The 13717-nt window shown below is 43.8% G+C and overlaps 1 protein-coding gene across 1 annotated transcript in view; it reads left to right on the top strand.

Moving 5' to 3' along the window:
* Positions 1-13717, top strand: part of LOC306913672 (ephrin type-B receptor 4b-like) — a 29873-nt gene that overhangs the window by 13595 nt on the left and 2561 nt on the right. Inside the window, exons 6-22 of the mRNA XM_079490473.1 lie at positions 251-413; positions 2877-3032; positions 5524-5657; positions 6063-6267; positions 6656-6783; positions 7298-7457; positions 8125-8224; positions 8374-8438; positions 8712-8825; positions 9286-9420; positions 9710-9822; positions 10231-10377; positions 10724-10792; positions 11786-11835; positions 12023-12122; positions 12883-13076; positions 13443-13598. Coding sequence (XP_079346599.1) covers positions 251-413; positions 2877-3032; positions 5524-5657; positions 6063-6267; positions 6656-6783; positions 7298-7457; positions 8125-8224; positions 8374-8438; positions 8712-8825; positions 9286-9420; positions 9710-9822; positions 10231-10377; positions 10724-10792; positions 11786-11835; positions 12023-12122; positions 12883-13076; positions 13443-13598 — 2189 coding nt within the window. The remainder of the gene's footprint in view (positions 1-250; positions 414-2876; positions 3033-5523; positions 5658-6062; positions 6268-6655; positions 6784-7297; positions 7458-8124; positions 8225-8373; positions 8439-8711; positions 8826-9285; positions 9421-9709; positions 9823-10230; positions 10378-10723; positions 10793-11785; positions 11836-12022; positions 12123-12882; positions 13077-13442; positions 13599-13717) is intronic.

Consider the following 13717-nt stretch of genomic DNA (forward strand, 5'->3'; position numbering starts at 1 on the left):
CTGTTAAAGACGGATGTTACGTTCTTAACTTGCTTTCTATGTTTATATATTCTACTGTTCCTAGGATCCTAGATGACTATTTCTATGTATTTGATGTATTACCATGTGTTGTTCTTACTATGGAACTTTTCCTTACATAAAAACTGTTTGCTGTTGGTGTTTTGGTGTTGTTGTTTTTATTTTGTTTCCAATTCAAAAAGTTCTTTCACACATCCTAACTCTGTGTGTGTGTGTGCGTGCGTGCGTTCAGGCTCAGGGCGTGTGTGTGGAGAATGCCGTCACACCCCCCGGCGAGCAGGCCACGCCTCCCAGCATGCTTTGCGGCGAGGACGGCCAGTGGGTGGGGCATCCGTCCACTTCCTGTTCCTGTCGGCCCGGTTACGAAGCGTCGGAGAGCGACCTGCGATGCAGAGGTAATAATAATAATAATCTATCTGCACCAAGTCTCTGTACGTCTGTAATCCACGGAACTCGAAAACCGTTCGCCCCGCCCACTTCAAATCCACCACACACGTTCCACACCCCCCACAGGGGGGTGGTGTGCCCAGTGTCGAGTCGGTCGGACCCACGGTTGTCCAGAACCGCCACAAAAGGCCTCTGCCTGGGCTCTGGACAGGGCCTGTGCACATGCTCCATATATGGAGCTGACCTGTTCTGACATCACAATGTGGTTCTGACATCTGCATAGACTCCATATTTGGGCATGCCTGACAAAGAACTCCATATATGGGCATAAAAGGGAACTTGCATCGTTCCATGTTGTTGCAAAAATAACAATTCTTCTACATTCTGTAATACCGTACACTTTGTAAATTGTATGTTGTAAATTAAGTAATGCAGATCTTTAACAATAATTTAACCCTTGAGAGAATTAAATGAATGGTTTAATTTAAGTCCCCGTAACTTCCAGACCAGCAGGAACGCGCCCAAGGTGCCGGCCCGGTTCCGGCGAGCCGCCTCACGTCCGAAACTGTTGAGAAATGACATAGTTACTGTGTGGGGGTCCCCAGGGGGCCGCTGTACTGTACTGTACTGATACACCTGAAATCATCATATATACAGTTAATATGTATGTGTGTGTTAGGCTGCACAACAGTGACACTTGGTTTTGAAAACCAACCAAATGCTATTTTCGTGCTCAGACACATGCAGCCAGCCAGGCAGCCAGGCACACACAGAGTCACTTAAAAGTCACTTAAAAATGACATTCATGAAACAGACCATTGTCATCTCAGGGTCAGCCAATACGCTTCTGCTGTGTGTATGCGAGCGAATACCGAGGTGGAGCTTCCTGTTATTCTTTGAGAGTTCAAAGGTCAACTGACTGGAACCAGGAAGTGTTGTCATAGTGAATTTAGCGATGAGCAAGTCTACTGGAGACAGAGCGCCATAGAGAGACACAGAGAGAGAGAGAGAGAGAGAGAGAGAGAGAGAGAGAATGTATGTTAGAGTGTAAAGGTCAGAGATCAAGTTGTGCCGCTAAGCACCCTGGCAAGCAGAGTGTGGTGAGGTCACTGTGGGGTCAGCCAACACATTTCACACACACACACACACACACACACACACACACACACACACACACACACACACACACACACACACACACACACACACACACACACACACACACACACACACACACACTGTCGGCTAACCCTGGACTGTATTGTGTTTCTACCATTTGTACACGCGCACAATTTACAATTTACAATGTAGGCATTTATCAGACGCTCTTAATCCAGAGCGATTTACAGTAAGCAAGGGTCTAGGGTCGTGCACACACGCACGCACGCACGCACGCACGCACACGCACACGCACACGCACAGAGTGTTGGCAGGCGTTGCTTCGTGGTGACAGCGTGACGCTGGTTTCCACTTCCTGTGGAAGCCGAGGTCACTTCCTGTTCAGTTCTCCTGACTCCTGTCTGTCGGTCTGAAAGGCACTCCTCTTTTATTCATCCCTCCTTTCATTTTATTCATCCCTCTCTTTTTCGAGGCGCTAGCCCCTCCTATGCCCAGCTTTGTGTGTTTGTGTGAATTGTAGGGATTTTTGATTGACTGATCACCCCATAGCGATGATTTGATTGGCTGATCACCCCATAGCGATGATTTGATTGGCTGAGCAAAGTAGATATTGAGGATAAAAAGTGAGGGCGGAAAATTGAAGACGACAATTGTGACAATTGCCGGAATGTGATGATGATGTGATGTATGATGATAAGAGCAACCCTCACTTATATTAAGTTCACACAAGTGTGAGGCGCTAGCCCCTCCTATATACAGCTCTTGTCACCAAAAAATATCCGCAACGCAAACATTAAATGCCATTAACAATGAAGGGAGAATTTATGCCATCTTGTCCCCACACGTATCATATTTGCCATCTACAATGAAAGGAGAAATTAGGTCAAATGTCTGCCAAATATGACGTAAATTTGTGGCAACGGGCAACAGGCATTCTGATTGGCCAGTATGAGATGATGCATGATGATGTACGATGATAAGAGCGTCCCTCACTTCACACTTTATTCATTCCTCTTTCATTCATTCCTCTTTTTTGAGCGGTGCAGCCGCTCCTATGCCCAGCTTTGTGTGCATGTCTGTGTGTCCGTTTGAGCATGTATGGAATGTGCTCATGATGTGATTGGACGTCATGTTGATGACATCATCACCGTTGTGATGAAAGGCACGTAGTACCGCTCACTTCACACAAGTGTGAATTCATTTTATTCACACTTTTATATATTTTTTTCATTCTCTTTTTATTCGTCTGTTTAACCACTTAGAGTTCCACACTCACTCCAGAGGGCCTCGTTTCATATCTATAAGCTCACAATGTGTCTCTCTCTCTCTCTCTCTCTCTCTCTCTCCCTCAGCCTGTCCGTCAAGGCACTTCAAGGCAGGGTCGGGCCTGGGTGGGTGTGTCCTGTGTCCGGCCAATAGCAACACTCAGATCCCGGGCTCCGCCTACTGCCTCTGTCACCACGGTTACCATCGCGCGGACTCGGACCCGCCCACCTCCGCATGCACCTGTAAGTAATCTGTAATCTGTCTGTCTGTCTGTATGACCTGTCTGTCTGTCTGTCCGCACATCGCTCTCTAAGCTCCCACAAAACTTGAAAAAGCATTCATTCACACGATAGTGTGTGTGTGTGTGTGTGTGTGTGTGTGTGTGTGTGTGTGTGTGTGTGTGTGTGTGTGTGTGTGTGTGTGTGTGTGTGTGTGTGTGTGTGTGTGTGTGTGTGTGTGTGTGTGTGTGTGTGTGTGTGTGTGTGTGTGTGTGTGTGTGTGTGTGTGTCTGTCCGTCCATTGTGTTAACAGCTGTGTTCTGTAAAAGAAGAGATCCTCCCCTTTAAGTCTCACTAATTATTGTCCACACACGCACGCACACGCACACGCACACGCACACACAGATTTCAAGGATCGGATGTCAGTTTGCCCTCCTTTCATCTCTTTCTGTCTCTCTCTCTGTCTCTATCTCTCTCTCTGTCTCTCTCTCTCTCTCTCTCTCTCTCTCTCTAATAATAAACTGAAGCAATAAGCTACACGGGGGTTAGCGTTAGTGCGTGGCTTATTGCTTTTGTAAAACGGTTACAAACATGGCAACATGAGAATCATGAAACTATTCCTAATAATATTCACTAGAGAAAGTAGTTACACCTCTCGGCCACCAGGCAGAGACACTTCCCTGTTTACTCAGGCATTCCAGCCAAGCTGTGTGTTTAAAACTTTGCCAAACAAATACATCGAGAAACTAAACTTAAAGGGACATTTCACCATTTCACCGCTGGAAGAAACTGCAGTCACTCAATGTTAATAGTATTTGTAGTAAACAGCAGTAGCACAAGTTGAAATTTGCACTCTATGGCCAGAAAAATAATGAAGTCTGTGTGTTTGACTATAGGGTTTGACTGGATTGCTGAATTTCTACAATGACCGTAATGCTTTGGTGCACTTCCCCTCGTTGTGGAGAGGGGGAGAGGCTGGTGGCTTGTAGTCCAGGAAGGAAGTGAGACCTCATTTCCATGACAAATTTTGGTCATGAACATGGCGTCATGACTCTAAAAGCAGATTTTACACACATGAAACCCCCCAGGAAAGTGTTTCTTGTGTCATAAACATCATTAAAATGAGATCTGGTTGCAAAAGGGGTGAAGTGGCCCTTTAAGTGTTTAAGTGTCAATCTCATGGTACCTAATATTCGGATATTAGGAATTCATACTTTTTTAAATCCAGATTTAGCTAATATGTCTGTGAGCATCGCGTCAAAACAGCTAGCACAGCTACTTAGCTAAGCGCCCGAGACATTGCGAGGGTGAGCAGCTGTGTTGACGAGGGAACAGGAGGCGCTTGCTGTCTTTACAAGCTCCGCCCGGAGCCACTCATTCACAGTCCTATGAGCGTGGGCGGTGCTTCGGGGTTGGTAAGGAAATCAAGCGCTTCCCATATACATAGTTCAGCTGCAGCACTGTGGAAAGAAATAACGCACCTGGGATTGATATTTAACTGATTTAAGGTGTAGATTATCGTGAGTCGATTTTACTACACCGTCTAATCAGAAACCAGCCAAAAGTTTTTCAAAACTTGTGATTGAGTGTACAAAGTTGCGCAACTTTTGGAGTCCGTTTAGCACCTCAAAAACGCCATTCATTGTCTCCACCAGGCCGAAGGCATGGGGAGAGAGTATGTTTTGCACTCCGTCCGTGTGTGTGTGTGTGTGTGTGTGTCCGTCCGTCCGTCCGTCCTTCCGTCCGTCCGTCCGTTACCAGCTAATCTCCGGCACCGTTAACCCGGTCGATGCCAAACTTTGCACACACACTCCCTGGATGCCAACGATGAACCTCTGCCCCACATTTTCCAGAACGGCCTGTTATAGCGCCACCATGAGGCAGCTTTTCACATTTTGTACCTAAAACTGCACCGATCTGCGTGAAACGTTGCATGCACACTCCCTAGAGGCCAAGGACAAACCGTTGACCTGCATTTTCCGCATCTGCCTTTTATAGCGCCACCAGGAGGCCGACTTTTGCAAAAACAATTTTTTTGATATTACTCCTCCAGATTCTGTCCAAAAATCTCACAAATCGTTACACAGTATCTCTATGGTCATGTGCTCAAGTCTGATCCGTCCGATATTTCATATTCCATCCTAATTGGCTATAATTGGCTTTCACAGTTTGCAAGATTGCCCCGTTTTGAACAAAAGCCTCAAATCATGAACGCAGCATGCAATTTACGTGAAATCTTTCACACATTTTCTTACTAGGCTGAGGAATATATCCCACCCTTTTCACATTGGCCTGTTATAGCGCCACCAACAGGTTGAGTTTTGCAAAACACATTTTTGGAACAAAATGCCTCAAAAACATGTTTATATTAATCCTAAACATTTTGCCAAACATCTCACAGTCCTATCCTCCTGGTGGAGACCTGTGCCCAGAAGGGCACTTTTTCTAGTTGTACATAAAATACTGTGCAGTTACCTGTCTGTCTATCTGACCTGTCTGTCTGTCTTTCTCCCAGCCCCCCCCTCTCCCCCCCGCTCAGTGGTTGCCATGGTAAACGACACCATGGTGACGGTGGAATGGAGCGAACCATTGGACGGAGGGGGGAGGGGTGACCTCCGCTACAACATCCTGTGTTCCACGCCCTCCAAGGTCATTAGCATATTATAATGACATGCAAGCTCATTAGCGTATTATAATGAGATTCTCGTTATATGAGCATCTCATCTTATGGCTTGTAGATCTGCTATTTTCGTTTTTCATGCAGTGTAAAATCAGGCGTTTACGAAGCCATCAACTATAATCTTATGAAATGTATTTGACTAACACATTTACAGAACAATTTGAGAACAAAACTTTTAAAACTCTAAAAGAGTAAAAAAATAAAAATAAAGACATATTTAATAAATATTTAATAACATATTTAAAAAATAAGTCAAGCAAAACGTTTTAAACTAGAACAAAATACTTAAGTGTTTTGCTAATGCAAATGATTTGAATGTATTTCTAGTTTGTGCATAAAGTAATTTTTTTGCGATCGCAAAACCTCTTCCCCAGGCGAGCCGCAGTGTATGGACGCCCTGCGGTGATGGTGTGTTCTTTAGCCCCGCCCAGATGGGCGTGCCCCAGCGGCGTGTCATCATCTGGGGACTCCGCCCACACACCGCCTACACCTTCTCCGTCCAATCACTGAACGGCGTGTCGGCTCTCAGCCAATCGGAGCCGGCCACCGAGACGGTCAACGTCACCACCAGCCCAGATGGTTAGTTAGAGCGCACGTTACGCGCGCACGACATGCACGCAGGCACAAACACACACACACACACACACACACACACACACACACACACACACACACACACTCAGGGTTCATTTCACACTCTCAAGAGTTAAATTATTGTCAAAAGCGTGGATAGATTGATGTATTGTGATTGGTTGATTGATAGATTGATGCATTGTGATTGGTTGATTAATAGATTGATGTATTGTGATTGGTTGATTGATAGATTGATGCATTGTGATTCGTTGATTGATGTATTGCTGTATTGTGATTGGTTGATAGATGTATTGTGATTGGTTGATTGATGTATTGCTGCGTTGTGATTGGTTGATTGATGTATTGCTGCGTTGTGATTGGTCGATGTGTCCAGTTCCAGCTGCGGTGGGCGGGCTCCAGAGCACCATGGCGTCAGAGAACAGTCTGTCAGTTGAGTGGAATGCTCCTTTAAGAGCCAAAAACCAGCTCATCCTCGACTACCAGATACGCTACAGCCCTAAGGTACGTGCACGCACGCAAGCACACACGCACGCACGCACGCACGCACGCACGCACGCACGCACACACACACACACACACACACACACACACACACACACTAAGGTACACGCATGCACACACCCACGCGCTACAGCCCTAAGGTATGCGCATGGACACACACATACAGACATACACACGCTACCAATTGTTTCCAAAATGTATGTCAAGTGACCTTAAACAAGCTACCCCACTTCCTCTCCAAGTGAGCCAAAATAAACTACATGAGTTACAATAAACTTCAAGATTGCTATACAAGGAAAGCTTTTACTCTGAAAGCGAAAAATTATAAAGGAAGGGCATAAGGGCTCACTAAATCAACATGACATATTTCAAACATATTTCAAGGCTTCTAAAAATCAAATATCCAAATTATAAGAACTTATTTGATATACAGTATATGAAAAAACATAAACTGTCTCCAACAGTGTATATTAGGAATGGATGGATCATAATGTGTATATTATATATACTTTAGGATGGATCGGGACAGTGGCAGTACGTGACGTCGTCGGGACCCTCGGTGGTCGTCGGGGGTCTCCAGAGGTCGTGTCAGTATGAGGTTCAGGTCAGAGGTCGATCCCAGGCCGGCTACGGAACCTTCAGCCCCGTTCACACCTTCTACACCTTACCGCTACGTAAGTATACCATACATCACTATATATATATCCCATTTAGGCTTGACGTCGAAATAAAAAAAAAGTCTTCTGAAAGAATATATATTCAAAGATTTGTGGCGCATTTTCACGATTTCAGCAGACCTACAAGCTTGTAGATCTGCTATTTTTCAATAGCTAAAGTATAACATAATGCTTAGTTAAAACACCAAAAGGGGTTCCCGTCCAGAATGGGATATATATATAGGAAGTGAGTTGATCAAATAGAATCCATTTTCGGGTACTGCTTCGTCCATTTCTCGCTCAAATGTTTACAAAAACATTTTTGAGAGCAATGTTTAGCTGTAAATGACACTGCGTGTGTCTTGTTTACATGGCTGTCATGTTGGAGACAGCAGTAAATCAGCGGAGCACAGCAGGTGCTCCGAGGGTTTGATTAGGCATCGATCTGTTATAGAGCGGAGCGGTCATTATCCAGAAATAACAGACCGATGGATGAATTCGGCGCTTGAACCAATCAGAATCAAGCATTCAACCAAGCTGTGTAATAAATAAACAATACAAGCCAGTAAAAAGAAAAGCAGAAGATGAGAGTGCATGTCTGAAACCAACCACTCTGCTTTATACTCATGCACCAGAAGACTCTGTTTATGAACAATTTGTACTTGTTTGTTTGTTTACATCCCAGCGGAGGAGAAAGGCCACACCCACCTGCTGACAGGCATCCTGGTTGCCATGGGGATACTCCTACTCATCGCCGTGGCGATAGTTGCTGCATACTTTTACCGGTAAAGTAAAAATAATGCTTTTTTCCCCCTTTTTTTTTCTCTTATCAACTAATCAACTAGTACCAAAAAGATCAACTAGTGGATTTAAAATAACTAAAATAACTATCTCTCTGTCTGTCTCTCTATCTCTCTCTATCTCTCTCTCTCAGACGGAGGAGAAGGGCGAGCGATGCAGAGATGAACGATAAGAGTGGACAGTACCTGATGGGTCAGAGTGAGTGACACGCCTCTTCCTCCTTCTCAGCCAATCAGCGTGTAGCAGAGTGACACGCTTTCTTTCTTTCTTTCTTTCTTTCTTTCTTTCAAATTTTTGGCGGTCCTTGACATGAAATAGTTTGAGAACCACTGCTACAGAAACATAAGGTTTTTCAGAAAACTATCAGGATTTAGAAGACATTTTGTAGAATCTGGTCTCACTACCTTGTGTTTGATGTTTAAAACGTGTGATGTCATATTGACGCGGTTCCCATGGTTACTGTGTCCGTAGCGATGAAGGTCTACATCGACCCGTTCACCTACGAGGACCCCAACGAGGCCGTGAGGGAGTTCACCAAGGAGATCGATGCCTCCTTCGTCAAGATAGAGGAGGTCATAGGAGCAGGTATGTCTCTCTCTCTCTCTCTCTCTCTCTCTCTCTCTCTCTCTCTCGTCTCCTTCTAATTCACTTAGTTGTAGTTAGTTTTTAGAGCAGGTTTGCTAGTTATTAGTTTGTATTTTTGTGACAACGCTTAGTTTTAGTTTAGGTTTTATTAGTTTTCGTTTTTTTCTGCCCTATTCAATCCTGCACCTGACTGAAAGGGGCCAGAGTAATGTATTGTGTAATAAAAACTTAAGAAAATAATATTCAGTTACATATTAAGCTAAACGAAAGGCATTTTGTCTATCATTTCAGTTAGTTTTAGTTAGTTTTTGTAAACACACAATACAGTTTCAGTTGGTTATAATTGTTCTAGTTTTTATTTAGTTCAGTTAACAAAATGTTTTTTTTTGTTAGTTAGTTTTAGTTTTAGTTTTAGTTTGTAGTTAGTTGTAGCTGTAGTAACCTTGGCGTGCTCTAACAGGAGAGTTCGGGGAGGTGTGCCGAGGCCGGTTCAAAGCTCCGGGTAAAAAGGAGAACTACGTTGCCATCAAGACGCTGAAGGGAGGATACACCGACCGGCAGAGGCGGGACTTCCTGTCCGAGGCGTCGATCATGGGTCAGTATAACCACCGTCCTGACATCTGGACGTTTACACACATTTGCATATATATTCATCATATATTTACACGTATTTATCATATATTTACATATATTCATCATATATTTACACATATTTATCATATATTTACATATATGCATCATATATTTACACGTATTTATCATATATTTACATATATTCATCATATATTTACACGTATTTATCATATATTTACATATATTATTCATATATTTACACGTATTTATCATATATTTACATATATTATTCATCGTGTATTTCCATTCAGGTCAGTTCCAGCATCCTAACATCATCCACCTGGAAGGAGTCATCACCACTTCCTGTCCCGTCATGATCCTGACGGAATACATGGAGAACGGAGCGTTAGACAGCTTTCTGAGGGTGAGACAGGCTTTATAACACCACTAGACAGCTTTCTGAGGGTGAGACAGGCTTTATAACACCACTAGACAGCTTTCTGAGGGTGAGACGGGCTTTATAACACCACTAGACAGCTTTATAACACCACTAGACAGCTTTCTGAGGGTGAGACAGGCTTTATAACACCACTAGACAGCTTTCTGAGGGTGAGATGGGCTTTATAACACCACTAGACAGCTTTATAACACCACTAGACAGCTTTCTGAGGGTGAGACAGCTTTATAATACCATTGAAATGAATAGGCCCGTTCTCTACGAATACAATGTAACGTCTCTCTCTCTCTCTCTCTCTCTCTCTCTCTCTCTCTGTCTCTCTCTCTCTCTCTCTCTCTCTCTCTCTCTCTCTCTCTATGTCTCTCTACCATGCAGGTGAATGACGGTCAGTTTACGTGTATACAGCTAGTAGGGATGCTGCGAGGCATCGCTTCAGGAATGAAGTATCTGTCAGACATGAACTTTGTTCACAGAGACCTCGCCGCTCGAAACATCCTGGTCAACTCCAACCTCGTCTGCAAGGTCATTAATAACCTTAATTACCTGTGCTTAATTAACTGTTTAATTACCTTTAATTACCTGTGCTTAAGTATAACTGTTTAACTAACAACCTGCTCTGCAAGGTATGTCACTTCACTTAACAAGTTAAAGGAGATATAGACAACATTCAGTGTTTGGAAACAGAAGTGAGAGGTGCTGCAAAACGGATTCAAACTGATTCTGCCCCACTTCCCCACTAACCCCCATCCTCCCAACACGCACACATACGTCCCAAGTAACAACACCTACAGTGTTTTATACTACAGTTGCAGGTGTTTTCATAACTAGTGTGTTTTAATAACTAGTGTGTTTTCTTTTTCATTTGCAGGTTTCAGATTTTGGTCTGAGCAGATTCCTGACTGAGAACTCTTCTGATCCCACATATACCAGCTGCCTGGTGAGTTAATGAATATATATACATCTATTTGATGAGTTTAATAACTTGAATTTATATAGCGCCTTTCAAGAAACCCAAGGACGCTTTACAAAACAGAAAAACAGAAAACAAAACAAACAAACTAATTGCCTGAGTAAACAAAATGTCTCTGGGTGCACCCCATGTCTCTTCAGTGCAGACTTGAAAGCGTCCAATGTAGGAGTCTGGCGAATCTCCAAGGGGAGAGTTCCAGAGGGCAGAGGGCAGGGGCTGCCACATGTGATTATTTAATTAGTTAGTTTACTAACTAACTAATTAAATAATCATATGTATGTATCGGGGCGGCTGTGGCTCAGGAGGTAGAGCAGGCCGTCCAATGATCCGTGGGTCGGCCGGTTTGAATCCCGGCTCCTCCTCCTGTCCACATGTCGGAAGTGTCTTTGGGCAAGACACTGAACTCCACATTGCCTCCAGTGAGTCGGTCGGCGCGAGCTCGCCACCGTCGGTGTGTGACCGTGAGAAGTGAGGACGCTGGCATGGACTGTTCGCCGCTTCACCTCCGAATGTATAGTCTTGCGTAGCCAGACAACTATTCCACAATCTCTGAATGCTATAGTATGCTATGTCTGGAACTACACCGAAATCTGAGTAATCTGTTTGTCATTTCCGTTCATAAAAATATATTTAAAAATATCTTTAGAGCTTATTTTTTATTTCCATTTCTGCTAAGCAGCAAGCTATATAATTATGCTTAGATGATTTCGATTAATTTTTTTGTGACCAAGTTTTTGTTAATAATTTTTCATTTTACAAATCCCCCATCTCTTTGAAAATTGCGAGAGGGAACATTCTGGCACGAGACTACTTCCCAATGTATGAATGAATGGACTGTTGTAAAGCGTTTAAAATGCCATTCTATCATACTATAGGATGAGATCATATTAAATGTGCATATACATTATAGTGATATACAGTAGTGATTCTAATCTGTCTGTCTGTCTGTCTCTCTCTCAGGGAGGAAAGATTCCTATTCGCTGGACGGCTCCTGAAGCGATAGCTTACAGGTCATTATGATTATTTGATACGGACCTGTTTTAGAGGGATGTTTATTTGGTTTAGAGTGATATTTATTTGATTTGGGGTGATATTTCTTTGTTTAAAACATTTTATTTTCTGTTAAAAAACTGGAGAGACATGGAGACTTGTGTTACTGAAGTTGATTGATTGATTGATTGATTGATTGATTTACAGGAAGTTTACGTCGGCCAGTGATGGGTGGAGTTACGGCATCGTCATGTGGGAAGTGATGTCATACGGAGAGCGACCTTATTGGGACATGAGCAACCAGGATGTAAGACGTCTGTCTGTCTGTCTGTCTGTCTGTCTGTCTGTCTGTCTGTCTGTCTGTCTGTCTGTCTGTCTGTCTGTCTGTCTGTCTGTCTGTCTGTGTTATAGGGCATTCACCATTCACCTAGTGATTTTTGAGTTGGTGAGAGCCGACGGCTCTGGATGAAAAGAAATGTAGCGATCTTGTCAACCACAGTTCTTTCGGTCTTTACAAGGCTAAGGGTTATGATTAGCTCTGGTCCATAGCGTTAGAAGGAGCTAGGCTGTGATTACATTACATGCTCTAACAGCAAGCTTTGAAATTCAAGATCAACTTCACTCCATCCAGCGACCCAGCTGTTTTTTTTTTCTTCTTTTTTTTTAATGTTTTTTTTTGTGGCTTTCGCCTTTATTTTATATTTTCTATGGAGGGACAGACAGTAGGCTGACAGGAAATGGGGAGAGAGATGGGGGGGAAGACATGCAGTAAAGGCCGTCGGGATCGGGAGTCGAGCCCGCGGCACACTGCCAGACTTGGTTGCCAGCCAAGGTGCCTGGACCACTGAGCCATGGCCCAGGCCACTACCCAGCTGTTTGTTTTTAATAATGCTGCATGCTTGCACCTTTGTTGGCTAAGCATAAGATAAAGATGAATAAGAAACATGGCATCACGGCAAGAGCTACTGTAGTGTAAAACTGTGGATATAATGGAACCCAGGAGGGACTGCTACTGTACTGGACGACACGTCTCCAATTTCACTTGATTAATTATTGGTGTTTTCCAGGTGATTAACGCCATAGAACAAGACTACAGGTTACCGCCCCCTCCGGATTGCCCCTCCTCGCTCCACGCCCTCATGCTGGACTGCTGGCAGAAGGAACGAGCCAATCGGCCGCGGTTCTGCGCCGTGGTCGCCGCGCTCGATAGGCTGATCCGAAACCCCGCCTCCTTGAAGATCACTCGAGCCGAGGGACCAGGGTGAGAGACACAAACTGTTATTATTATTATTATTATTATTATTACCATTATTATTATTATTATTATTATTTGTAGTCAAGCCCAAAGGGGCGTATACCCCTTATTGTTTTTTCGTACGGGTTCCGCCACGGGTTCCGCAGTTTTTGCAGTTCTGTGCTGTAACTTTCCACGAGGATCCCTCAGGAACTGAAGCTCACAGTCATTCGACAAAAGATCTCTGACCTTTACATCTCCCAACGGAAGTCAAAAAGACGTCAAAGAATTCCGTCCCCAGTGTGTTCTTGCCTGAAATGTTCTGTAATCTGTATGATTAAATTACACCTGTCTGTCTGTGTCTGCCTGTCTCTCTGCCTGTCTGTCTCTCAGTCCGTCTCAGCCTCTATTGGACCAGAGGGTTCCTCGCCTGTCTCACTGCTCATCGGTGTGTGAATGGTTAAAGCTGCTCAACATGACTCGATATGAAGTGAACTTCATCCAGGCTGGATTCACTGATCTGGAAACAGTTACGAACCTCACTGCAGAGTAAGTAAAAAAATAAATCGTAATATATATATACACACACCATATTATACTATTATTTCATGTCAACGTTCAAGTACGACTATCAGAAGATGTAACCCAGATAAAGTCATGCGTCGCTC

Source organism: Electrona antarctica, assembly GCF_951216825.1.
Source record: "Electrona antarctica genome assembly, chromosome: 21".
Classification (NCBI taxonomy): domain Eukaryota; kingdom Metazoa; phylum Chordata; class Actinopteri; order Myctophiformes; family Myctophidae; genus Electrona; species Electrona antarctica.